The sequence below is a fragment of the Rattus norvegicus genome, chromosome 5 (genome assembly GCF_021556685.1).
Source record: "Rattus norvegicus strain SHRSP/BbbUtx chromosome 5, alternate assembly SHRSP_T2T, whole genome shotgun sequence".
NCBI lineage: Eukaryota > Metazoa > Chordata > Mammalia > Rodentia > Muridae > Rattus > Rattus norvegicus.
In genome coordinates this window covers 149,966,115-149,993,646 of record NC_141538.1, presented here as the reverse complement: position 1 = coordinate 149,993,646, position 27,532 = coordinate 149,966,115, and the positions used below count along the sequence as shown (strand labels likewise).

The 27,532-nt window shown below is 52.0% G+C and overlaps 1 protein-coding gene across 16 annotated transcripts in view; it reads left to right on the top strand.

The window, feature by feature from the left end:
* The window catches only part of Ptpru (protein tyrosine phosphatase, receptor type, U), a 74,321-nt gene extending 47,169 nt beyond the window's left edge, over nucleotides 1-27,152 (top strand). For 4 of the 16 annotated variants that reach the window (XM_087660120.1, XM_087660116.1, XM_087660118.1 and 1 more), the window contains 16 exons: nucleotides 7,423-7,613; nucleotides 8,174-8,249; nucleotides 8,603-8,679; nucleotides 10,157-10,174; nucleotides 15,118-15,154; nucleotides 15,748-15,845; nucleotides 15,934-16,050; nucleotides 16,750-16,904; nucleotides 18,727-18,862; nucleotides 19,277-19,426; nucleotides 21,527-21,700; nucleotides 23,252-23,392; nucleotides 24,325-24,450; nucleotides 24,550-24,707; nucleotides 25,690-25,825; nucleotides 26,016-27,148. In XM_087660120.1, the coding sequence (XP_087516246.1) occupies nucleotides 7,423-7,613; nucleotides 8,174-8,249; nucleotides 8,603-8,679; nucleotides 10,157-10,174; nucleotides 15,118-15,154; nucleotides 15,748-15,845; nucleotides 15,934-16,050; nucleotides 16,750-16,904; nucleotides 18,727-18,862; nucleotides 19,277-19,426; nucleotides 21,527-21,700; nucleotides 23,252-23,392; nucleotides 24,325-24,450; nucleotides 24,550-24,707; nucleotides 25,690-25,825; nucleotides 26,016-26,078 (1,853 nt within the window). In that variant the 3' untranslated portion in view covers nucleotides 26,079-27,148. 16 annotated transcript variants of the gene reach the window in all.
* Nucleotides 27,153-27,532: the final 380 nt, after the last annotated feature.

The window sequence follows — 27,532 nt, the reverse complement described above, 5'->3', positions numbered from 1 at the left end:
TGGTGGGCTCTAGGTCCCGAGAGAGATTGTCTTGAAAGACAAGGTGGAAAGTTATAAAGGAAGACACCCAACGTTGGCCTCTGTCTTCCATAAGCATGTTCACTGGAGCCTTCTCATACATGTGTACCCGCCCACAACCCCGTCCACAGCTCGCCCTCAGTCCCATCCAAGCCCCGCCCACAGCCCCACCCACAGCCCGCCCTCAGCCCTACCCTAGCCCCGCCCACAAGAGAGTGTGCACGCCCTCCCCCACCCCTCACACGCGGCATGCATCTTTAACCATTTTTTAAAAAACCCTTTGTTCCTTCAAACTTCCCATCTTCCAATTCATATTTAAATTTTTCTCTGGAATCTATTTTTATGTGTGGTGTGAATTAAGGGTTTTCTTTTATCCACAGGGATAACGAGCAGCTTCTGTATCGTTTTCTTTCGTAAGAATTTTGTTTTGATTTATTTTCTGTGCGTACAGTGTGAGGTGGGGGAGGGGACGGGGGAGCTTGAGCCACTGAGACCATGAGGCAACCGGAAGACAACTTTGCGGAGTCTGCATTTAGGTGGGTTTGGGGGATCCAGCTCGGGTCACCAGGTCGGGGTGGCAAGTGCCTTTACCTGCTGAGCTAGCTCTTGGGACCCTAAGTCTTTATTGATTTATAGAGCGGTCCCTGTCAGTCTTTCACGGTTCCGTAATGTGTGGATTGGTTTCTGGCACTTTTCTATTAGACCGGTTTTCTGGTTCCTGGGCTGAGATCACAGGATGCTCACAGCTGTCTTGGTGACTTTGCTCTTTATGGCTTTTGTCTTCAATCTCTTTGTTACAAATTTCAGAATTATAGTTTCGAGTGGCTTCATACCAAATCTATGGGTCAGTTTTAAGATGGCGATCTTTCCGTTCCCGAACGATGTATACGGACGTGACCTGTATCACCTACTTATTTACATCTCCTGTGGCTGAAAGTATATTTCCCCGTAAGCTCTTGTACATCTTCAGTGACCTACATCTTCAAGGCCCTTACTTTTTTGCTACTGAGGATTGAACCCAGGGCTCAGTACATGCTGAGCACGGCGTTTTACCACTAACCTGTGCCATCCCCAGGCCTCTGACTTAAGAATTTACAATTACATGACTTACTTGATAGTTTGGTTGCTTATTTATTTGTGTGTGTGTGTGTGTGTGTGTGTGTGTGTGTGTGTGTGTGTGTGTGTAAGTCAAAGGACAACTTTTGGCAGTCAGTTCTTTCCTTCTATTTTGTGGGTCCGTGGAATTGAACACAGGTCATCAGACTTAGTGGCAAGCGCCCTTTACCTCCAAAGCCACTTTATGGGTTTTTGTTTTTTGACTGCTATTGCACACAGTGCTCTTTAAAATATCCCCTTCCCTTCCCCTCTCCACTATTTATTTTTTTTTTCTCTTTCTCTTTTGGAAATAGGATGTATTCCTGGCTGTCCTGGAACTCACATTGTAGATCAGCTTAGCCTTCAACTCACAGACAGCCTCCTGCCTCTGCCTCCAGACTGCCAGGATTAATGGTGTACGCTAACACTTCCCCAGGTTGGGGTTGATATTTTGATATGTGGCTTGACCTTAAATTCATACTCTTCCATGGATACTCTATTTAGTTCTAATATATCTGTAGAATCTCTCTGGTTTCCCAGTGGAGTCTGACTGTTTGGAGATACCAGAACTTCTGCTTCTTCTTGGCAGTGGTTCTCAGCCTTCCTAATGCTGTGACCCTTTAATCCAGTGCCTCGTGTCGTGGTGACCCCCAACCATACAATTATTTCATTGTTACTTCATAACTGTAATTTTGCTACTCTTGTGAGTCATACTGTAAATATCTGATAAGCAGGATTCCTGATATGCCACCCCAAGGGGTCGAGACCCCAGGGATTGAGAACCACTGGTCTTTCCGTGACTTTCTGGACATCTCCAGTGGGCACTTGTAGTATTAGACTGAGTGGGGGTTTTAATAGCAGGAATCCTTGTCTTGTTTTCTTGGCCTCAAAAAGATGCTTCCAACATTGAAACATAGAGAACAGTTTGCTGACAGTTTGGGGGTCGAAATGTTAGGCTCACAGTTCCCTTCAGTTTTCAGCTGCTAAGTGGGCTTTAGACTAAACACTCATTAGACTTACCAGGCACCAGGCCCCTGCTCTATTTACTGCAGTGGCTGTGGCTTCCCTTTTGTTTGTTAAGGAAGAGAGCGGCGTTTTTACATTTTCTAATATACTGTACTTATTGTCCAAGCTCTTCAAGCGGTCTTTCTGGGTGGGGTCTTCTGGCTAATGGTTCTGCTTTGTACTACTCCTCTCTGGTTTTGGTACCCAGATTTTATTTTAAATGCACTGGGTTTCTGCTCTTTTCCCTTTATCACGGAAGGTTTGAATAATTCACTTCTGCAGAATTTGGCTGTTGTTTTCTTCACGGAAAGATTTAAAATTTCTTATTTTAAAAGTAGATCACATTTGGCAGGGTGCGGTGACCCACGCCTTTAATTCTGGCACTTTGGAGGCAGAGGCAGGCAGATCTTTGTGAATTTGGGTCCAGCCTGGTCTACAGAGTGAGTTCCAGGACAGCCAGGCCTGTCTCATATCAGTCGACATAAAGACCGTTAAGACTCTTTAAAAAAAGAGTGAGTGTCGAGGTGGGCACAGGCTTTGCTGATGAGTGTCATTGGGAAATGTGGATGTGCGGGTGGAGGGAGAGGATAGGAGGGCGAAATGGAGCTCCTCTCTTAGGGAACTCAAGGACTAATTGGGGAGTCCAGGGTGACCCTGGGAAACGGGGGTCAGGGCAGCTACCATGTGGGTCCTGGAGACCAGCAGTGCTATCAAGAGTTTTGACAAGTTGTGACTCTATTACATTTTTATGTACACATTTTTCTGTGTATACGCATGTGGGCACATGAACGCCACTGTATACATGTGTGGGGTCAGCAGACAACTCCTAAGAGTTGGTTTTCTCCTTTTACTATGTGGGTTTTCAGGATTTGAACTCAGGTCGGCAGACTTGGTGATGGGCACCTCGGCTCCCGGAGCCATCCCGCCAGCCCAAGATTTAAAACTCATGGTCAGCTTCTTCACAGGAGTCAGGCCTTCAGACTCGCTGCTTTTAAGTCACTTTTTATTTTTCCATATGTCTATAAAACACCGCATGTATGTCTGACAATGACGCGCGGGGTGTCCCTTTATCAGGGGCTTCGTCTGTTTCATGTGAGCTTTCTTTCTTTCTTTCTTTCTTTCTTTCTTTCTTTCTTTCTTTCTTTCTTTCTTTCTTTTGGTTCTTTTTTTCCGGAGCTGGGGACCGAACCCAGGGCCTTGCGCTTCCTAGGCAAGCGCTCTACCACTGAGCTAAATCCCCAGCCCCTCATGTGAGTTTTCAAGGCCAATGTATACGTTTTCTGTTCGTCCTCTGCCTCTGTGAACTCTGTGAACATCGCTTAGTGATTATCAACCTTCATGTAAAAAGAGGGAAAGGTAGGGCTGTGGTTGTGGCCCCAGTGGGTGGCTGAAGGGCCCACCTGATGTGACGGAAGCTTCTGCAGAGAGCATTGCATATACAGGGGGTGCTGATTCCTCCTGTAGCCCCTCTAGCATTTGGATGGGGGGAAGGGAGGAGTCAACCCTTGGTCATACAAGGAGGCTTAGTCCCACCCCCAGCCCCATGCAGCACACACAAAGATGTGTGCCCAAATCATGGCTCTGCTACCTTTCACTATTTGACCCGGGCAAGTGATTTCCCCTCTCTGAGCCCTCTTTTTCTTCATTTTTTGGTGTTTGTTTGCTCATTTATTCATTGCTGAGGTAGGTCTCAGGTGGTCCCGGCTGGCCTCAAAGTCCTTGTATAAGCCAGGGTGACTCTTCCCTTCCAGTGACTCCAGGTTACGACCTCTGGAAAACCTCCTTGTGCTTCATCTACTGCCTGTTGGATAGCCTCCCCTTTCTCATATTTTCCAGATATCAGAGACCCAATTTTGGTTTACAACAGAAAACCACATTGTATCTATTAGATCTTCTCAGTGCTCTTATTAAAGTAACTTCAGTAGGAATAGTTTATTTTGGGCGTTGCACTAGATTTAGTCCCTCTGTGTGCGAAGGGTGCAGTGGAGAACCACACACACCAGGCCACCAGGAATAGAGGTGTTGCCTGCCCATGCCGACTTGCTCCCTCTTCCTCCTCACCAGGACTGCAGCCCATCTCCACCCACCCCACTCCCTGCACTGGATTTATAGGTATAGGCTTCCATACCCGACTTTTATGTGGGAATCGTGCCTCCAAGGCCGGCTTTACCCATGGAGCCCTCTTCCCAGTCCCTGAGTAACAACCAACTGGCTGGTGGGTGAGTGGGTTGATCCTTGGGGCGGAGCTTGGGATGGGGTAGGAAGTGCTTCTCTAATCCCACATCATGGGGACCTGGCACAGGATCCCATCCTCTCCCTGGGGCCATTTGTAGAATATTCTGCGTTGTTCTAGGGCTCAGCTGTAAGGTAGGTGCCTGGATTCGGCTTTGGCTTCGCATCCGGGTTTCAGCCTGGTCCTTGGTCATCAGAAATGGACTACACCTATGTGCCTGCTCATCATGTGGGCTGATTAGGCTCTGTGGATGAGCTGTCAATCTCCTGTCACTCTTGCTTGAGTCTCTTCCTACCTGGTGATCACTTAGTGAGCCATTGGCTCTGTGTCTGCAGCAACCCCTGAGCTCCCAGTCTCCTTGATGGTCTGAGTTCTTTGAGCCAGGAGAAATTTTTTGTGTATGCCTGTGTGTGTGTGTGTGTGTGTGTGTGTGTGTGTGTGTATGTGTGTGTGCACGTGCTTGCATGTGTGTCTGTCTGTCTACATGTGTGTGTGTATTTGTGCATATACATGTGCATGTGAATTTGTGTGTATGTGTCTATATGTGTGTGTATATTTGTGTATATGTGTGTTTGCATGTGTAATGTGTGTGTATATCTGCATTTGGAGGCCAGAGGTTGACATCAGGTGTCTTCTTCAGTTACTCACTTCCTGAGAGGTCTATCGCTGACCCTGTCTGTAGATCACTATTAGGCTATACTGTTTGGCCGCTGAGTCACCAGGGATCCCACTGTCTCTGCCTCACAGTGCATGCCTTCATGCCTGGATTTTTATTTTTTTTTTGGTTCTTTTTTTTCGGAGCTGGGGACCAAACCCAGGGCCTTGCGCTTCCTAGGCAAGCGCTCTACAACTGAGCTAAATCCCCAACCCCCATGCCTGGATTTTTAACTCAATTGCTGTGGATTGAACTCGGGTCCACATGGTTTGTGTAGCAAGTGCTTTGCTGGCTGAGCCATCTCCCCAGCCCCGGGAGCCCTTCTTGAAGTCTCCTGCGTTGTCCACTTGTGTAGTTGTGGCTGCTTCTTGGAACCAGTTTTGCAGGCTGGGCCAGTGTCTCATGATGGAGAAGGACCAGGTGTTCAGTTAGCCAGCTGCCCTGGCTTTTGGGGACTCAGAGACTCCCTTTCCTGGAAACGGCTAACAATGCCAGCAATTGCCATGGGTGGCACTGCCTGGTGCCAGGCTCTAAATGCCTCGAAGATGGCGTCTTATTTAACAAACACATCACCATGTTGAGCGGAATCAGTTTTTACTTCATTTGACATGTGGAAGTGGACGTTCAGACAGACTGAGTAGCCTCCTCAAGGTCATATGCAGAACTGGGATTTGATCTGAGATCTGCCTAACTCCAGAGCCTCTGTCAGCCCCCTGAGGACTTTTCATAAAACACAAAGAGCCGTGCTTGGCGAGAGATGGGAAGCGGCCTTCCTTCCATTCATCTCTTGAATATTTCAAATGCACGCAGACATGCTGGAAGCCCTGAGAGGTCTCATAGGGAAGACACATACTTATTTTTGTTTACGTCAGAACTGGACAGACTCCTTTAAACACAGATCTCCTCCTCTATCTAACTTACGTGTTTGCTTAACGTGTTTGTGTGTATATAGGTGTTCATATGTGCAGTTGTATGTTCATGTAAGCCTGCAAATGTGTGTGTATGTGTAAGTGTTCACATGTGCCTGTATACATGTGTGTGAGCACTCCACATGTGTATACATGTGTGTGGAAGTATCCATGTGTCCATGTACATGTATGTGTGTAAATGCTCATGCACATGAAGTATGTATGTGCGTATGTGTATGTGTTTGTGTGCACATGCATCATGCATATTTACCATACTTACCAGTATGACATGAGTCCTGTCTTTCCTCTTTGGATCTCAGCTTCCCCGTCTGTAAGATTAAGGGTGTGGAGCCTCTGACTACGTGGTGAACTGGTAACTGACCAGTTCTCCGGCTGTCAGCCACCAGGATCAAACACAGGAGACGCTTGTTCTCTGTTAAGCTGGACACATGTTAGGACTAAGGCTGCTGAGAGAAGGAATGGCAAAATAGGAAGTCGCTGCCATGGCCTTGAGGTCCTGCCTGGAAACAGTCTGCAGACCTTGGCATAGGGCTCTGAGGGGTGGTCTCCCTGATTTGACTGGATTCTGGGGAGTTCCTAGAGGAGCATAGGTCCACACTGGAGAAGGCCTCTGGGGGGGGGCATTCTGGCTGAGTCATGGAGGATACATATGAGTTCTCGTAGCTTAAAGGCCAGGAGAGAAGGGTATTGAGGGATCAGCATGCAGCATCGGGCCCAGGGAGGGAAGAACAGGCACCGGCTAGAGATCCCTTCCAGGCCAGGCCGGTGAGAAATGTAAAGGACAGGTCTCCAGTCAGCCATGTAGCCTTTGCTGAGAGGAGGTAGGAGACACACAGTGAGGGAAGCTCCAGGTAGGAGAAACAGTGGCTGCTTTCCTCAGTCTTAAATCCTAACTCTGGAACCGGGGTGGGATCACCTCGGGGATGCTGATTCTGAATGCTAGGGAGGCAGTGTGTCTGTCTGGCAAGGTCTGGGGTCTGTGGAGTCCCCTTGTCTGGGCCACTGCCTCTGCTGACAATAGAAATGTTGGCTCAGGAGAAACACTCTATGAGGTGCCTGGCATTGTTGGTGGAGGGGGTGTCTGCGCAAGCTAATTTTACATTGCTCGACTTTGAATGGGGTGATTGCTGGGAGTTGCCAATGTTCCAGATTGTTCTCTAGAAGGGGGGATGCGGTGGTCATGTCCAGGGCTCTGCGAATGCTGCCTGTGCAGGTCGAACAGCAAAACCTGGCAGGGTGGTGTGAAGTTGCCGTGGCATCACAGGGCGATGGAGCCACGAGGGCCCTTGGGTCACCTCAGCTGACCGGCTTATTTTGTGAATGGGAAACCTAAGATGCAGAAGGGAAACACTGGCGGGGCTCATCGGGGCGGCATGCTAAGCTTGACGCCAAGGAATGATCCATTGGCCCTCCATGTTGGCTGTGCTCCCTGGCTCTAGGGGCTGTGGAGTATGCAAATATGTGAGGGCCCCTTTCCCTTCCCGCAGGAGACCAGAGAAGCAGTGGGGTCACTGAGGCCAGTAGCCTCCTGGGGGGCTCTCCTCGGCGACCCTGTGGCCGGAAGGGCTCCCCGTATCACACAGGGCAGCTTCACCCTGCAGTACGAGTGGCTGACCTGCTGCAGCACATCAACCAGATGAAGACAGCCGAGGGCTACGGCTTCAAGCAGGAGTACGAGGTGCGCCCGGCCCGCTCCCCTCACTGTGGAGGAAACTCTCAGGCCAGCCCTGGCTGGACCCGTACGCTGACAGTCCCCAAGGCGACCTAACACTTTGACCTTGACTCTGACCGGTACTTCAAGCTTAGACTGTCTGACTGTTCACTGTTCCATCTCATCTCCACCCTGATCACGAACAAGTCTTACCCTGCCTCGGGTTGGAGTCCCATCAATGCTGACCTTGACCTAATCCCGGTCTGACATTATTAACTCCCGACCTTCATCTGATTGGATTCCAGTCACTCTTGTCTGGACACCAGCGCTACCTCCACTTAAACTTAATCTCAACCTTGATCTTGATCATTTAATCTTTCCTCTCTTCCCAGTTCAAACTCAGGGTTCTGTATCCTCACCTCTGTGAACTCTGACCTCCCTTTGGCTCATCTTTCCCTTCCCTCTACACACACCTGACGATTATGGTGCCCTACTCCCACCCTGCCTTCGTCCTTCCCCTTGTGGGGAGGGGTCCCGGGAGTCTTGGGGTCTCTCTCCCCCACTGACTACCACTCTCCCTTTGGCAGAGTTTCTTTGAAGGCTGGGATGCCACCAAGAAGAAAGACAAGCTGAAGAGCGGCCGGCAGGAGCCAGTGTCTGCCTGTGAGTTCCGGGGAAGGGGCCGGAACTCACAGCGACAGGAGGAAGTGAGGAAGGGGAAGCATGACCAGCCATAGCACCCTGGCTGCTGTGATTGACAGGATCTTAGAGATGAGGGAACAAGTTTGGGAGGACGAGACCTCAGCTGAAGGTCACACAGAGAATCGCTGCTCCTCTTCCTCAGCTCCACACCTAGACTCTAACCCTCGGCCCATCCTCATGGTGTTCGGAGTTCATTGGTCAGCTCTGAGCCCTTGTAAAGGTCACCTGGCATTCCTGTTGACCCTTCCCCTAGTCTCCAGGAGATCTCCTCCAGGCTGTGTGTGGCACAGCGCTCTCTGCTGCTCTGTCCACAGATGACCGACACCGAGTGAAGCTGCACCCGATGCTGGGAGACCCTGATGCCGACTACATCTCTGCCAACTACATAGACGTGAGTGCCCAGCCCCGCCCTTTCTCCTCATCTGTCCCTGTCCCACCAGGATTGGCAGGGCAGAAACCTACCAGAGAATAAAGGAGGATCTGAGTTGCTGAGTTGCATTTGGTGCCAGGGAACTCAGAATGGGGAGCTGAGGGTAGGTGTTGACCTTCAGGGAAACACCCCGAGGGCTGTGCTCACCCAATGTGGAGGTAGAACAAGGTCTGGGAGCAGACAGGGTGACTGAGGGGTGGGAGCTGCCTCAGCAAGGGGCCGAGAGATTGGAGGAGGGATTCTCATGGTTTCTGTAGTGAAACTGAAGAGGTTATGCAGGACTAAATGGTAAAGGCCTTGGGTGTCAGGCTAAGGGCTTGGGCCAGCTCCCAGGGCCATCAGGATTTGGCTTTGACTTGACATGCGATCCTTCAGATATAGCGAGGTGTGTTTACTGAGCACATACTGTGTGCCAGCACAGCGATCAAAGACTTTCTATGCAATCTCACATTTCATATAACTCACCCTGTATTACGTGACCTCACCTTACAGGAGAGGAAGCTGGAGGTCAGAGAGGCGAAGCTACCAGTTCTGGGTCACACAGTTAGACCAGTAAAGAAAAGACGCAAGCCCCAGCTTGGCTGTCCCCTCAGTCTCTGCTGCTGACCATTTGACTGTCCTGATATTGGATCTGGCTGGACTGAGGGGAGGGACAAAGAGAAGGCAGGTTCCCCAGGGGTGGATGGGGGTGTTGATGGGAACTGGGCAAGGCCCAGGGCCTCGACTGCATTTCGTGCAGCAAGCTGAGATTGAAGGAGCATCTTTTAATTGTGCAGGAAATGCGTTCACCGCACCCAGGCACCAGGCTAGAGCTGAGAACACAGACCCGTGACCATTACTTTTTTTTTTTTAAGTGATACATAGATTCTAGTAGGGGAAACAGGTTAACACCCAAGGAAATATGCAAGAAATTCATTTCAGATTAGCTGGGAACACATAGGCAAGCAGAAAGGTGTCACATAGCCAGTTAGTGGCTTGTTAGGCTGTAGTCGCAGAGGAAGGGGAGGGACACTCAGGTACCAACAGGGAAGTCGAAGGCCCAGGAGGAAGCCACAGTTTACCAGGGCTGAGGTCGTCAGGATCTCTGGAGAAGTCTCTCCCATCTTTCTCCTGGAGTTGAGTGCACCACCCCCGCTTCCCAGATCCTTTGCCTTCTCCCTGCCCCCATCCTGTTCCTTGCCTGGGGTAAGAGCCAGGCCTGGCCTCACAGGCTTGGGCAGCATGGGGACAGTGGACCTTTCTCATTGGGGTTCCATCTGGTTGGTTTCTCTCGGGCCCTGGCAGGGACATGCCTATCCCTCTCTCTGGTCTCCTCTGTTCTGCCTGCCAGCTCACACCACCCTTTCTGGCCTCTCCTGTGCCCCACCCACTTCCACTCACCTCTGGCCTAACATCTGTCTCTTTTGCTTTGTTCTGTTCCCTCACTGGAATCATTAAGATTCGGATAAACCGACAAGTAAGTATCTCTCCCTCCTCCTCCTCCTCCTCCTCCTCCTCTTCCTCCTCTTCTTCTTCTTCCTCTTCCTCTTCCTCCTCCTCTTCCTCCTCCTCTTCCTCTTCTTCCTTCTCCTCCTCTTCCTCCTCTTCTTCCTCCTCTTCCTCCTCCTGTCTGGTAGACTGGCTGTGTCCTGGGTTCTCTCACAGGCTCTGTCTGTCTGTCTGTCTCTTTCTCTTTCCCTCCTTCCCTTCTCCTGGCACCAAACACCAGCCACCCATTCCAGCGTCTGCCAGGGGCTGCCACAGCTAAAGACTCTGTCTCCCTGCTGGGAGACATTCCCTGCCACCCTTAGCTCTCTCCACAAAAGCAGCTATATTGGGGTGCTGGTCACTGCTGTCACCTTCGGCCTCCTGTGAGCTTCCCCACCTCTGTGCCTTCTGCAGAGCTCTTGGTATGTGTAGTGGGGAAGCTGCCCTCTGTGGCCTTGTCTCCACTACTGAGAGGCTGAGATCTTCTGACAGGCCTGGGTCAGTCCTCTTTAAATTCATCTCCCTAGTGTTCAAATCCTTTTGCGGTCAGTTTGCTTAAAGCTCAATCCCAATCATTTTGCCCTCCATTTAGCCCCAGTTTGGATGTGCTTCCGCACCCCCCCAAATTAATTTGAATATCAGTTTAAAAATTGTAATATCTCCTGCCCTTTGGGGGAATTAAAAAGGGCTGAGGACAACTCAGTTAGTGGAGTGCTGGCCAAGTGTGAATGAGACCCAGCATCATATAAAAACTGGGTACAGTGGCCACCCCTTTAATCCTAGCCTTAGGAGGCAGGGGCAGGTGGATCTCTGAGTAGGAGGCCAGCCTGGTCTACAGATCAAGTTCCAGGACAGCCAAGGGCTATGTAGAGAGACTTGTCTCAAAAAGTAAGGAAACAAAACAAAAAATGAAAGAAAAAAGAAAGAAAGGAAGGAAGGAAGAAAGGGAAACCCTAATTAATTTAGCCATCTTATTCATAATCATCATCATTAATTTTGATTTTTCGAGATGGAGTCTCTCTCTGTAGCTAGGCTGGCTTGGAACTATGTATCTGAAGCTGGACTCAAATTCACAGCAATCTTTTGCCTCAGCCTCCCGAATGCTAGGATTATATTTCAAACTGTTTAATGACTGGTATTCTCTGCTATTTTGTGGGTACATTTTCCATTTTATCTCCTTAAAAAGAGATATTTCTTTCTTTTTTTTTAATCATTGCTAGAATTCTGTTCGTTATCAGACTTCCAGACGACATGGAGAGACTAACACAAGAAGTGAAGGGTCCCCCCACCCCCGCCCAGTCTCATTTGGCAGGGACAGCCAATTATCCCAGACGCGCCTCTTATTCTGAGTACAGTCACACAGTTGGTTTGTAAAATTCTCAAATGTAAAAGGCCTATTAGGTTCACACAAGACAGCGGATGTGCTGAGTCCTAGCGCCCCCTGTGGGCTGTGATGAATACAGGCCCTTATTGGCTTTAGAATCACTAATTCTCTGTGGTAACCCACTTGCCTTTGAATCTCACCCATTTGGTTCCCTTCTGCCAGACCCCTAAGAAATACCCTTAGAAGGCCTCACTGGGCTAAATGCTAACCCAGATGCAGGGAGCAATCCTGTAACCGCCCGTCGGCACCTGCCAAGTGCCAGGCACCTAGAGTGCATTGTTTAATTGTGCAAAGGACCGTTCGCAGATGACATTAGTCTGAGAAAGGTAAATGACACGTGGAAGGCCACAAACCAGTATTATCATTCTACTCTCCCCAGCACCACCTGCACAGACTCCAGCAAGGGCTTAGCGGTGTGGTCCTCACACCCGGTGATGCTTCTTGGGTTGTGAGGTCCTGGCGTCCTGGGTGCTACTCCCTAAAGTGGATGTGTACAAGGCAATCTTTACTTCAAGATGTGATCACTTAAAACTTATATTTGTAGGGGTTTGGGGATGACCGAGTTGGTAAATGCTTCCTTTGCAAGTGTGAAGACCCAAGTTCAATTCCCAGAACCCATGTGGGGAGTTCATTCTTATAACCCCAGCACTGGAGAGGTAGAGCCAGGTGGATCTTCCGGCTGACTAGCCCAGCTTAGCTTAATCATGAAGAGTCATGCCAAAGAGAGATCCGGTCTCCAAGGAGATGGACAGCTCTCCCGAGCGAGCATGCTACTTGAGGTTGTTGCCTGGTTTTAAACATGTGCACACATGTACCCTCCCTTCAGGTGCACCCCACACACACCTGCCCACAGGTATACACATACACATGAACACACATAGTATACACACATGCATAGCAAAACTTCTATGCGTCTGTCATGAGGTATCTTTTAAGAAGGGAGGAACTGAGTCCTGGAGGCTGTCATCTGACAACACACACATGTGGTGACACTTGTCCACATACGTGCCCCTCCCAGTAAAAAACATAATAATGTTTTTTTTTTTAAAGTGAGCATGTAGAAATTGCAAGTTCTGTGCTCATGTTTGCTCGTGGGAGTGGAAAGGTGTTCAGTGGTTAGAGCACTGGCTGCTCTGGCTGGGGGTGGGGGTGGGGTCTGAGTTTAACCCACGGGCGGCTCACAACCATCTGTGTTTCCAGCTCTAGGGCATCTGACACCCTCTTCTGGCTGCTGCTGTTCCTGCATGCACATGGTGAACATGAACTCACGCAGGCATACACGCATGCACATATGTTATAAATGTTAAAAGAAAACAAATAAGCCTGTGTGACAAGGCAGATTGGATGACCCTGGGCCAGACTTTCTCCAAAACATGATTTTTCAAATGAAGAAAGACTAGGATCCTGGAAGGGGCCCAGGTTGGGTGAGAGTGAAGGTGCAGGGCTCTGAATCCAATGACGAACCTGGGTTGAGACAGAACTTAGGCAAATTGGGAACAGGGGCCCAGGCAGTTCGGGGTAACCTGTTTCAAGCTCAGCTACTTGCTAGGCAGTGAGCCTGTCCTTCTGACTTCTGACCTGCTGTGGAGAAAGCTGCTTGGCTCTTAGATAAGCTGCTGTACTCAGGGCAGAGCAACTCTGGAGGTATTTGCAGGGTTCCCCCCGCCCCCGTAGGTTTTTCATAGGTTTTCATAGTTAGTCACTTTGAAGGGGTTTTGGCTTTAACCCAGGCAACCATGAGGCTGCCTAGCCGTCATCTTCCAGTCACAGGAGGCAACAGAGGCTTAGAAAGGTCCAGCCTTGCTGGCTACTCCTCTGTCTGAGGCTCTGCCAAGGAACTGGCCAGAAATGCACGATCCAGGTCCACCCACATCCTCTGGGCCCAAGTGGGTCTTCGACATTATCCCAGGGGTCCCTGTGTACCCATGATGCCAAACTGCTGTCCTGTTTGTGCTGGGTCTAATTTTATAACATCTAATCATTGGGATCTATGGTTTTTGTTTCCAGGGTCTCCCACGTGCTAAGCGCACTACCCCTGAATCTCATTCTCAGCGCATTTGATCAGTTTTAATTGCGTTCCATTGCTCCATTTATACTGATTAATAAGTGCTGAGACTTGTCGGAACCTGCCAACAGGGACCCAGGTCCATTAGAAACCAACACTTAGGGGGGTCACCTAGAGGCCCAGCTGTTTCCCCACCCCACTTCGCTTTTGCCTCCCGAGTGCTGGGATTAAAGGCTTGTGTGCCACTTTAGAGACCTTTGAAACATGGTTAAAAATAACAACTACTCGTGGTCCTGCTTTATGCTTGGCCCAGTGACAGCACTTAACTCCATTACTGTTTGGGCCCTCACGTCCCCGGGAGGGAAATCTTGTCATGATCTACCGAGTACAAGAGGAGATGGAGGCCAAGGAGAGGGCATTTGCTTGAGGGTGGCTGGGATTGACCCTGGCAGTAAGGCTCCAGGGCCCTTTGGGTTCTGGAGCCCAGGGGTCCAGAGGAATTACAGGGAGCTTCGTTGAGGCCCAGGGACGGAGCTTTGTCGTGTGGTCCCCCCCACCCCCCGGAGCTGAGGACCGAACCCAGGGCCTTGTGCTCTACCACTGAGCTAAATCCCCAACCTCTTGGTTTTCTCTTACACCTGCCTCCGTTGTGCTTTGTAAACTTGACACAGCCTCTGCGACTGGCTTCCTGGCTGGCTCTTGTCCCAGAAAGATGAAGCCTTGGGAGGGACCTTAGGGTCATTGTAGCTTTGATGCTTCATGACCCGAGAGCTCTGGGGATAGAGAATGAGGTAGCTTTTGTCTTCTCTTTCACATAAGATAGAAGGTAGTGCTTAGAACAGTATGGGGCCATCACTATGACTCCGTCCGTCCTGCTGCTACTTCAGCTCACTGATGGTTGCGCTGAGGGTTCTGGGATGGAGGATGGGATAGCTCTTGGCTTCTCTTTCATGGGAAATAGACAGTAACATTTAGAAAACAAGGGGCCATCACCCGGTCTCAGGGATAGTCTTCATTATCAGTAATTTCATCCAAGGGCCCAACTTCAAACCCTCTTTACGCACAGGCCCCTCTCACTCCCCCATGCCAGCCACAGATGCTCTGGGTAGCTGAGGTCCTTGGGAAGCGCACCGTCCATTCCCCATACCCTGACAGAAACTGGGGATTCTGCCAACCACTGGCTCTTCCCATATCCGGAGCTTGGGGTAGATTATGTTTCTGGGACTTTGGGAGCCGGGCAGCGTCATCCTGGGCTTCGTATGTCTCCAAGCCACAGTCATGTTGTTAGCAGATAACCGCTCTGCTCTGCTTTGAGAGCTCACAGAGGACCATCCTCCCCGAGGTTCCATAGGGAGACCCTGGTGTGTGAGCTTCAATTGTCTCTGCTTTGGGACTGGAAGGACAAGGTCACACCCTCGTCCAGAGGCATGAGGGCGGGAGTTTCTGCAGGATGCCGCTCCTGGAAGGAGGGTGATGGGGGGCTGTCTGAGGGAACAGACGTCTGCTCCCTCCGCATTCACTGCATCCCATTCTCCTGTTCCAGGGCTACCACAGGTCAAACCACTTCATAGCCACTCAAGGTACCTGCCCCTCAACCTTGACACTCTCTCGTGATCTGGAATATCTACTGCCTGCCTGCCTGCTTGCCTGTCTTCCCTGCTGACCTGCTCTGCTCCCTGTCTGCCTCCCCATCTGTCTGTCTTTCCAGCCACACTGCCTGCCTGGGTCTCTTGCATCTAACTGTAGCTTTTATCCTCTGTCTGTGTCTCCCAGTATGACCAATCCATCCCAGCAACCTGGCCGTGTGTATCTCTGGTGCATGTGCAAGGGCTGGTCAGGCCCATCCTCACCCTTACGAAGCGTGCCTCTTGGTCCGACTGGCCACCTGGGTCCCTTCTAGTCTTGTCTCTTTTCTGTTACTGCCTCTCTCCACCTCTCTTGGGGGCTTGCTCAGCACACCCAGCTCTCTAGCCTGGTTCTGCCCTACTATTGCCCGCTCTCGGGCCCTGCAGGCACGAAGCTGTGTTTGGTAGGGTATATTGGTGTGAGTGAGAAGCCCCCCATTGAGCTCGGGTCCTGGGAGCCTCCCAGCAAGGGGGGGATACCACTGGGCATCCCGGTATGCTGGCTGTGGGAGACCTTGCTCAGGGACAGGCACCCTCTGCGCCCCCAGGGCCAAAGCCTGAGATGATCTACGACTTCTGGCGCATGGTGTGGCAGGAGCAGTGTGTGAGCGTCGTCATGATCAGCAAGCTGGTAGAGGTGGGCAGGGTAAGCGGGGTTGGGGGTCACTCTGGGGGCAGGGTGGGCCTCATGGTTGACTAAGAGCCTAGTGAACCCTGTGCTCTGGGGGCCCCAGGTAAAGTGCTCTCGATACTGGCCCGAGGACTCAGACATGTATGGGGACATCAAGATCACGCTGGTAAAGACAGAGACACTGGCTGAGTACGTGGTGCGCACCTTTGCCCTGGAGCGGGTGAGTCTCCTTCACACCTCTTCCAGGTAGAGCCTCCATTGCCCCAGTCTGGAAAGCATAAGGGGTGTGTGTGTGTGTGTGTGTGTGTGTGTGTGTGTGTGTGTGGCAAGCAAGCCCTTCTTGCTGGGAGTATGGTTGAGGGATGGTCTCCTGCTGGTCTCCCGTGGGCCTCCAATACAACGAAGAAGGTCTGATGACCGTCCTGTGTTGTTCCTTGCTGTGTGGGACACTGTGCTGTGAGCCCCCTACACACATTGTCTTAGCTCTAGGAAGCTCTGGACACAGGTTTGCCGTCAGAACCATTGTGCAGATGAGAAAAACGAGGATCAGAGGGTTTCCTCTTAGATCGGGATTTACAGTCCCACTTAATTATTCTGTAAAATCCTCAGAGGATGGCTGGCGAGATGTCTCAGTGGGTAGGTAGTCGTACTGGCTTTGCAAACATGACAACTTTGGTTCACAATGCTCTCTTCTGTTCGCACAACCCAAGGTGGGTGTTGGATAGCATAGCTTTAAGCATCTGGTGGACTCAGCCCAAATGCAGAGTGTGTGCACTTGTTCAGCGTTGGCAGAGGGGATGGTCTTCATTGGGCCTTCATTTCCCCACCTGTACAATGGACGTTGCTATCCGCCTTGCCAAACCCTGGCATACAGCAGGTGTCTAGTGGCTGCTGACTGTCACTGCTGTGCTTTCCACAGAGAGGTTACTCAGCCCGGCATGAGGTCCGCCAATTCCACTTCACAGCGTGGCCAGAGCATGGTGTTCCCTACCATGCCACGGGGCTGCTGGCCTTCATCCGGCGCGTGAAGGCTTCCACTCCACCTGATGCTGGGCCTGTTGTCATTCACTGCAGGTGAGGACACTGGAGATCCCAAGGGGAGGGGCCGGGTTGCCCGGAGCTGGGCTGGAGTGGTGTGGGTTCACGGTCCCTAAGGAGTTCTGGGCTTGGGGACAGATGATAGGAGAGAATGTTTCCCCGAAGATTGGTACCCACAGAACCCCTTTACCAGAGCTGAGGAATCCTGGAGACTTCAAGCCCAATCCCGATTGGATTTTTAAGAAGATTTATTTATGTATATGAGTGCTCTATCTGTGTGTAGGCCTGCATCCCAGAAGAGGGCATCAGATCCCATTACAGATGGCTGTGAGCCACCATGTGGTTGCTGGGATTTGAACTCAGGACCTCTGGAAGAGCAATCAATGCTCTTAACCACTGAGCCATCTCTCCAGCCCCAAGACAGCATCTTTTAAGGATGAATTCTAATCAATACAGGCAGTCCATAACGCAGAGTGTAATTTATATCCCAAACGACGAGTGTTCATTAACTGAGCCACTAGCTTAATCTCAGATTTCGAGACACGGCACGGGGTTGGGAGATGGCTGACTGAACTGTTTGCCTAGGTTTGATCCCCAGCACCTGTATAAAAAGCTGGGTGTGGGGGCATGTGCTTGTAGTCTCGGCCTTGGGGAGACAAAGATTGGAAATCCCTGCCCCTCACTGGCCAGCAGACCTGGCCTAATCCGACGCCTCAGGACCCAGGGGAGACCCTGTCTCAGAAGGAACAGTGTGTTCCCAAGAAATGACACTTGATGTTGATCTCCAACTTCCGACATATTTGTACACAACACACACGCACGCACGCACGCACGCACGCACGCACGCACGCACGCACGCACGCACAGAGTACTGCACGCACAGGTTCTGGACTGCTCCTGGTTCCCAGAACTTGGTGTGAATTAGGTCCCCCAGCGTGAGCTCTCTGCGGTGTGACTTTCTTCCCTCATCTTAGAGTATGAGGTCCGTCCACACAGCATCACATCCCAGGATGCATCTGTCCACCTACTGTTGCTAGGCACCAGAAATGATGGTGCTAGAAGAAAATGGCAGCTAAGGATGCTCTGAGGTGTGGCTTCTTGATAGGAAGTGCACTCACGTTGCTGTGGACCTTGTGTATGGACAGAATGGCTGTTTGTGAACGTTAAGCCCCAGCGGATGCCGCCCAGGTCTTCCAAAGTGCTCCTGTGATTGAGCCGGGTCGTCTCCAGTGATGCCTTAATGTTTCCATGGCGCCATATTAAAGCCGGAACCTTGGTGGCATCCTTCCCAACCCTCCTCGCCATCAATACTGCTCCCCATGCTAAGCACACACCTCAAAGATGAGTCCAACACAGCTCTGCTCTCCCTGGGCTCCCGGGGGAGTTACAGAGATAGCCTCGTCAACAGGGACCCCGTGGCAAGTGTTTTAGCAGAAGCTCTCCATATTGCTCTGAGGGTTTGGAAGGGGGCCTGGAAATGTTGGAAGCTCCACAGGGGTATGAGTCTGTGGGGTTTTGAAGGATATGCAGGAGTCTGAGGTATCCAGGGGAGAGTGTGCTTTTGGACTGAACTCTGAGCCTCACTCTCATCTCCTTGAGTCTTTGATGCTCACTCCCATGTCCCTCATTCCTTTCCTGCCTTTTCCCTCCCCAGACCTTGTTCTCCACTCCCAACTGTGTCCCCTGCCTCATCGCAGAGAGCTCTAGCCTTTGCTCTGCAGCCCCTCCTTGTCAGTGTCCCTAACCCCTAAGTTGTACAGATATGGCAGACACCCTGGTCCCCTCTCCTTTTCTTCTGCCTGGTCTCGAGCCCCTGCCCCGAGGCTCTGATGTGGCCCTGGCCTTTCCTTCCCCTCAGTGCAGGCACTGGCCGCACAGGCTGCTACATCGTCTTGGATGTGATGCTGGACATGGCTGAGTGTGAGGGGGTCGTGGACATTTACAACTGCGTGAAGACCCTCTGTTCCCGGCGGGTCAACATGATCCAGACCGAGGTTCGGACCATGTACCCCGACCTCTCCCCTCCATTTAGGTCACTCTCATGGAGCCCAGAGCTGGAGTAACTCATCTTCAAGGCATCTTAGGTCTTTCCTTCCCTGATCATCTCAAATGTGGTAGGGGTTGGGGGGGGGTACATGGGGGTGGCTCTTAGGTCTCTCCAAACTTCACAGTGTTGTGCAGGTGAGTCGGGTGGTAGGACGGGGGAGTGAGGGAGGGAATTCACATGTACCAGGGAGCTTGGACTCTCCCTCACCACTCAGCTGGTCTGCCGGGAATGCTCCTGGGGTGCAGTAGAGATGAGCTGAGGTGGTGGCTGAACTCAGCCTTGGCCTTCTTTGTCCTTCATCTTCTGCAGAGCTCAGCTTCCAGTCGCCGCCTCATTCTTACATTCCTGTCTCCTGTTCCAGGAACAATACATCTTCATCCACGATGCGATTCTGGAGGCCTGCCTGTGTGGGGAGACCACCATCCCTGTCAATGAGTTCAAGGCCACCTATAGGGAGATGATCCGCATTGACCCTCAGAGTAACTCCTCCCAGCTTCGGGAAGAGTTCCAGGTAGGGGGATGAGAGGTAGGGTGTGTGAGTGTCTGCATAGGTGTGAGACATGGAGTATATGTGTAAAGTTGGGTATGTGTATACAGGGGCATGGCTCTGTGTGTGTGTGTATGGAGTGGATATATATATATATACACATATATATACATATATGTATATGAGTGGGCTATGTGAGTATATATAAGGTTGGTTGTGTATGTGTATAGGAGTGGAGTTTGGGTGTGTGAGTGTGTGTGTAAGTTTGTGAATATGTGTTAGGTGTGTGAGTGTGTGTGTAGGCATGAGTGTGTGTGTGTAGGTTGTATGAGTGTGTGTGTAGGTGTGAGTGTATGTGTAGGCATGAGTGTGTGTGTGTAGGTTGTATGAGTGTGTGTGTAGGTGTGAGTGTGTGTGTGTGTAGGCATGAGTGTGTGTAGGTGTATGAGTGTGTGTGTAGGTGTGAGTGTGTGTGTGTAGGCATGAGTGTGTGTGTAGGTTGTATGAGTGTGTGTAGGTGTGTGAGTGTATGTGTAGGCATGAGTGTGTGTGTGTAGGTGTATGAGTGTGTGTGTAGGTGTGAGTGTGTGTGTGTAGGCATGAGTGTGTGTGTGTGTAGGTGTATGAGTGTGTATGTAGGTGTGTGTATCGCTTCTCGGCCTTTTGGCTAAGATCAAGTGTAGTAGGTGTGTGTAGGTGTGTGAGTGTATGTGTAGGCATGAGTGTGTGTGTGTGTGTGTGTGTAGGTGTGTCAGCCTGTGAGTCCTGAGGATCTGGGGGAGGGTCTGCATTTCTTTCTCTCCCATTACTGAGGTGAGAGGTTTGTGTGGCCAAGGAGGGGCACCAGCTTTTTATTTTTATTTATTAAACGTGGGCTCTGGGGGTTGAACTCCGATCCTCATGCTTGCAAGGCAAATACTTTAGCAACTGAACCGTCAACCCAATTTGTCCCTCCCACCCCCTTTTATGAGTTAGCATCTTTATATATAGCCCTGGCTGATCCCCAGTCTCAGGGTAATCCTCCTGCCCCAGCCTAGTGCTGGGATTATAGGCCCATACCATGATGCCTGGCTTCTGTCTTGGCTCCGGCCACACACTTGAACCCACACCTGACCCGCAGCTGTGCCAGGCTGCTGTCACCCTCACTGCCCTAATGGCCCCAGAAAAACACTAGCCTAGATCCCACAGAGCTAGCCTTACTTGTCCTAGAGCTCACTCTGCAGACCAGGCTGACCTGGAACTCACAGAAATCCTCCTGCCTCTCTGCCTCTACCTCCTGACAGCTGGGATTAAAGGCATGCGCCACCACCGCTCGGCTCACACAGCTATTTTAAAGTCAGGCACTGGGGTTAGAGGAGGAGCTCATGATAGACCCAGATCCTGGCAGTCTGTTTTGGGTGGGGCTAGGCTTCTCATTCTGCAGGCTGCTCTCCAAAGGGATTGGAGAGGGGAGTTCCCTCCACTCAGAGTTCCTCAGCCATATGGCATATTCTGGAGCCAGCATAGGGTTACCTGGGAAATGTGGCTGGTGATTCCCGGAGAGGGGTATCAGCTTTGAGGATCGTGACAGACTTGGGATCCTGGGAGGCATCCCTAAGAATAAGAGAGAAACTAACACTCCAGTATCCCAAAACCGAAGGTTCCGTGTAGAGAGATGTCATAGCCCTGGCTGAACTTCTGCCAGGTGCCCAGGGTCACATTCTGTCTAGACAGAGCTGTGACCGAGGCTTCTGCCTTGTGCCTGGGGTCGACTCTTGGGAAGAGATGGGACTCAGGCTTGCATCTTTGAGAACACTGACAATCTAACGCTGTTCCTCACTGGGCCCCCGCATCCCGAGCCCTGGCGTATCAAGTTTACAATGCCTGGCATGACTTGGCTTTCCAGGAAGCCCTGTGGAAAAGGCACAAGTGAGAAAAGTAAGCCACTTATCCAGGCCCACACTGGTTCAGGGAGACAGGCGGTCATCCCAAAGCTCAGTCTAGGCCCTGTGTGGCCTGGGGATGGCAGCTTGGCTCCCTAACTTCGTTTTCTCTGGGCCTTAGTTTCTCCACCTGTACACCAGAGTTAAGGTCCTTTGAAGAGACCCTGAAAGGGCCTGCTCAGTCCCATCTTTCTCTCTGCAGACACTGAACTCGGTCACACCGCCGCTGGACGTGGAGGAGTGTAGCATTGCCCTGCTGCCCCGGAATCGAGACAAGAACCGTAGCATGGACGTGCTGCCGCCAGACCGCTGCCTGCCCTTCCTCATCTCCAGTGATGGGGACCCCAACAACTACATCAATGCAGCCCTAACTGATGTGAGAGCCGGAGGCTGCAGTCATTCTGGAACTCCCCCTCCTGGGAGGGCCCTGAAGTCGATGGGGCATAGCCAAGGCCTCTAGTGGAGGGACATCCCCTCATGATGCCCATTCAGTGGGATGGGCCTATAGGAGACCTTCTTACCCCTTTCTGTTTTCTGTTCTGGATACTCAATGTTCCATTTCTGCTATTACAGTTAGCTTTAGTGAGGGTCCGGATGATGGAGTTCAGGCAGGACCTGTCCCAGCAGAGCCTGGAGTGAGAGGAGGACTTTGGCTGGGGATCCCTGAGGATTTGAGGTCAGGACTTGACACCTGATATTCAGAGCTAGAGGAGCCCGTTTTGAGGAGATGGGGCTGTACTCGGCTCCAGGACCTGGTCTACAGTTGTGACTTGACCCCTGGTTCTTATCTAATTGTGGTCTGGGGCCCACGAACCTGTGAGCGGACCTCTCCCCTGTCCCTGGCTCATGGGACCTTTTTGACTGGGCAAGCAAAGCAGGACATAGGTGATGGGGCCTGGGGACTGGGGATGACACCCTCTAAGGAGGAAGGACTGTGAGTTTCACTCCTGTTCCACTCCCTCTCAAAGTCAGATGAGAGAGAGGCACCGGAGCCAGACAGGCAGAGAACCAAATGTTACAGAAAACGGGAGAGAACATGGCTTTACCTTGTAGCCATGTAGGCTGTGTGTGTCTTGGGCCCTGTGCCAGGCTGACTTGGCCTCCTACACACACCAGGGACAGGCCATCCTGGGGTCAAGGAGCAAGGCACTGAGAACTCACATTGCTGAGAGGACTTGGTTCTTAGCCAAGGGCAGTGAGTAGTCAGGGAGAAGTAAGAGAGCCAGGCCAGACTCAACAAAACTGGAAGACCCCCACATAGGGAGGAGAGGGCCCCGCCCCGGAGTTAGTCTGAAGGAGGCAGGCTTTTTGTGGCCCAGTTCCCGGCCCTAAGCCCCTCAGCAGGATAGCACAAGGCACGAGGTGAGAGGGATACGTGGTGTTGCCTGTGAGCTTCTTGGTGTGAGCTGAAACTCTGTGTCTGAAGTGAGGCACATGGGGGAGATTCACAGCCACCATTCCTCAGCCCGGTGCCATGCGTGTGCATGTACGTGTGCCCACCGGACCGCTTAGTTGGGTGTCTGGGCCCGCTGAAGGGTTCTAGGGAGTATCATAGTTTGGCACGGAAGCCTAGGGTTTACTGACCTCCTTTCTATCCACGACTTTCACCTCAGTGTGCTGTCTATATCCTGAGGGCTGGAGAGATGACGCCAAGTGTCCAGCTAGCAAAAGTCATGGGTGGGGATGGGCTGCTAGCTGGTCTCCCCTGGGTCCCTCAAGCCTCGAATACCTGGTTCCAGCCACGTGTAGTGGACCTGGCATTCCAGAGGAGTGATTCTTACGCACCAGTGTGAAGAGGCCAGCTGGGGTCCGTTTGGGGTGGTCCAGTCGGTAGGAAAGTCTCTGGTCACCCATGTGCAAGTCCTGGCTTCTGGGTGCACTGCTCCGAGCCATCGGAGGGTCCTGCTGAGTGCCGTCTCCTCTGCAGAGCTACACACGGAGCGCCGCCTTCATCGTGACCCTGCACCCACTGCAGAGTACCACACCCGACTTCTGGCGGCTGGTCTACGACTATGGGTGCACCTCCATTGTGATGCTCAACCAGCTTAACCAGTCCAACTCCGCCTGGGTGAGGCTGCAGGGCCTCAGTGCGTTCCCTGGCGCTGTCCGCAAAGTCACCAGCTCTGCTCTCACACTCCCTCCCAGGGCCCGGGTTCCCTAATCTATAAACAAGGAACCAATTCGCTCAGCTCCTCTTTTAGTGAGCACCTGGGACTGTTGTGCCCACTTGATCCTGTTTATAGTTGACAGCAGCTTCTGGATAGGGGCTTCCGGGGGAGAAAGGAATTAAGGCCAGCAGAGGGGAGGTTCTTTGTCCAAGGTTACGTAGTGGGAGTGGGCAGTGCTGTGCTCCCCAACCCTGGAATCCCATTGAGAATTTCTGCTTTCGAAGTGGTTCCTACTTACCCTGAGGCTTTGGAGGTAAAACAAACTCAAGGCTCCTGTTTTCTCTTTGACTTAGGGGAGGCCATGTTGCCTCTCTATGGCAAAGCACACGTGTGCATATGCACATATTGGAGGGGCCTCCTCTGCCCCTCTCCGATCTCTAGTGTGGTCTACAGGGGCAGTGTGGGGAATGAAGCCATGTTCGAGCGTCAGGACCATCACGTCTCTGAGCTGGAGCCGGGCTCAGACAGCAAGGAGGAGGCATTGTTGGTTTGGGATAGGAGGGGTCCATGCCTGCCCCTTCCTGGAGGATGGTAGCATGATGTAGGTGTCCACGCACATACGTGTGTGGGATGCAGCTAGCATGTTAGAGGGGAGGTTTCTAGCCACCTAGCCATGGGGATCATGACGCTGTCGGTGAAGAGTTTGCTGTAACCAGTCCGACCGTGCCAGTGCTCTGGGCAGCTGTCCTTGTGTTCTGATGGGTGAGTGGTAGAGGGATAGGGGTGCTGCAGGGGAGTCTGGAGCCAGGCACTGAGCCAGGCTGGAACCCCCAGAGCTGGCATTGGAATGGGGACTGGCTCTGTTGTACTCAGCTTTCTCTCTGTGCCCCAGCCCTGCCTGCAGTACTGGCCAGAACCAGGCAGACAGCAGTATGGCCTCATGGAGGTGGAGTTTGTGTCTGGCACAGCAAACGAGGATCTGGTGTCCCGAGTGTTCCGGGTGCAGAACTCTTCAAGGGTGAGCGGCCAGGGCTGCCCCTACTGACCCTTTCAAGGTCATCGGGGGCTCCTATGACCTTCATGCTCACATTTCTCTGCCTGGTTTCTGTGTCCCCAGCTGCAGGAGGGCCACCTGCTGGTTCGTCACTTTCAGTTCCTGCGCTGGTCTGCTTATCGGGACACGCCTGACTCCAGGAAGGCCTTCCTGCACCTGTTGGCTGAGGTGGACAAGTGGCAGGCGGAGAGTGGAGATGGGCGCACCGTGGTGCATTGTCTGTGAGTGCTCCCTGGGGTCTGTGAGTGCTCCCTGGGAGGGTGAGGGTGTGAGGAACCAGAGACTGTCAAAGCTCTCAGGGCTAACACGAGGGAGTCCAGGCTCCAGGGGCTGTCAGAATCCCACACCCCATAAAATTATAACATACTTACATTTGTCCTTCATTTGTATGTGTGCACGTGTATGATATGCAGGCACGCACGTGGCACAGCCCATGTCTAGAGGTCAGAGGACAACTCCATAGAGTTGGATTTCTGTTTCTCCCTTTACCCAGGCTCTGGGGCTCAAACCCAGGTCACCAGGTTTGCGTGACAAGTGTCTTTACCCACTGAGGCATCTTGCTGGCTCTGTACACATACTTTAAAAGCTTTTAAAAATTATACTTCTTTAATGCATGTGTGTGTGCACATACACGTGTGTGCCCACGTGTGTGCTTTTGCATGACAGCATGTATGTATGGAGGTCAGAGGACAACAGGAGCTGCAGGAGTCAGTTCTTTGATTTCATCATGAAGGTCCTGGGGGTTGAACTCAGGCTGTCAGTCTTAGCGGCAAGCACTCCCAGCCGTTTAGCCATCCTGTTGGCCCCATCTAGCATACCTGTTACGCCAGTGGGATATGCATGAACACACGCAACGTGTGCACCTCCATTCAGAAGTGCAGGTCTTCACTCACATCTGGTCACACTCACCTCTTTTTCATGCTTCTTGCACTTTGCGAACCTCCCAGCACCAGCTCGGGTTCTGTCCTCCGAGGGCTCACCTTCGGCTTTAGTGAGAGACTCCCGAGGCAGGAGGCTAGTTACTCTCCCATTTCCCAGGAGGTTTTTGTTGGGTCACAGGAACAGAGGAAAGTGGGGAAGAGGAGGCTGGGGTGCCCGGTGGCCACGGGCTGTGTTCAGCGCCTGTGTTTGGCTTGTGTATCTGCACTGTTGGCCCTTTGGGCTCCCAGGTCCTACCCCCAACCTCTTCTGTGTTTCCTTTAGCAATGGCGGTGGCCGCAGTGGCACCTTCTGCGCCTGTGCAACGGTCTTGGAAATGATCCGCTGTCACAGCCTGGTGGATGTTTTCTTTGCTGCCAAAACGCTCCGGAACTACAAGCCCAATATGGTGGAGACCATGGTGAGGAGCCATGTCCCAGACTCAGCCACTTCAGATCCCCAGATGACCCCCGCAGGGCTTCTCAGAACCTACATACTCTTGTCTGGTCCCCAACTTTGAGCTTCCACTCTAGTCCTGGGTTGTTAGAATGTCTTCTTCATTCCCTTTTATCTGGAGGGTGGCCAGGGCTCAAGGTGCTCTCTTTCCCCAGGATCAATACCATTTCTGCTACGATGTGGCCCTGGAGTACCTGGAGGCTCTGGAGTTGAGATAGCAGGCGCCTGGCCTGGGGCACCCAGTGAACACCCAGGGCATGGCCCATCATTCCAGACTGGTGAGGAGGGCCTGTGGCCCCAACTTTGCTCAGCCATAATCCTACAGGGAGAACACAGGAGCGGATGCTGCACCGTCTCGGTGACCCCCACGGGAAGGCTGCAGACCAAGGAGGAGCTTTGCAAGACTGTTTCAGCCCCACCTCCAGAGGGCCCTGTAGAACTGTGCCGAGAAGCTGGCCTGGGACAGTGGCACTGGCCAAAATAGCTAGTGCTGGGGACCCCAGGCTAGACCTTCCACTCCATTACAGTCCTTGGCAAGAAACGAATGAGGATCTGCAGAGAGTGTCCAAGGTTTGCACCCAGTGTGGTCCCTTTGGCACGTGGCGGAAGCTCACTGGGGCTTGGCTGGGGCTGAGTCCCAGCTGGCTGAGCCCCCGAGAGTCCTGAAGCCGGGACTCCTCCTTGTCTTGGCAGTGGGACACACTGAGCATCCTGCAGCTCCTTTCTCCATCCCACTGCCCTTGCAGACCCAGGGGTGCTTTGCTCGACAATGCTTTCCTCCTGCTTCTGAGCTTTTCCTGCAACAGGAGCCTCCCTCCTGGGCTCCATCCCTGCCTGGCCCAGTATATGCAGAATGATACACTTCAGCTCCTTCTTCCCTAGCCTTCAGGTCGCCATGGCTCGGTCCTGCTCAGCTTGGGCCTGTGACAATCCACAAGGCTGACTCACAGCCCCCTGGGGTGGAGGTCCCTGTGGCTCTTGGTGAGGTGGTCACTGGATCAGGGTGGAGTAGAGCAAGGCTGGGGCCAGCTCCCAGAGTTCAGAGAAAGAAGGGGTGCTTTGGGATGGGGACCAGTGCTTTCTTTCTTTGTTGTTGTTATTTTGTTTTTTGATGGGAGGGTAGGAAGTTCTCTTTATAATGGGGTAGGCCACACCCCCATTTCGTGCCTCAATTTCCCCATCTGTAAACTGTAGATATGACTACTGACCTACCTCACAGGGGGCTGTGGGGAGGTGTAAGGTAATGTTTGTAAAGCGCTTTGTAAATAAATGTGCTCTCTGAATGCCACCCAGTGGCTCTGCGTGTGTGATGGGTGCCTGTCCGGCCTTCCGGGGCAGTGTGTGTCAGAGCACTAGACTCTAGGAGTGTTTTGACTTTTCTGTTCACCAAACAGCAGATATATGGACCAGGGTTTCACTCAGAGTTCTCCCACAGAGGTCGTTCCTGCAGCACAGTACTTAACAAGAGTGTCTTAAGAAAGGAAAAGGTTATTCTGGGTTACAGCTCAAGGGCACAGTCCATTGGAGTGAGTGTTCTAGTTTCGTTTCTGTTGCGATGATAAACACCGTGACCAACAGCAACGTGGAGAGAAAAGCATTTATTTCACCAGACGTTTTGCGGTTCATCCTGAGTGAAGTCAAAGGCAGGAACTCAGAGCAGGACTCCGAGGCA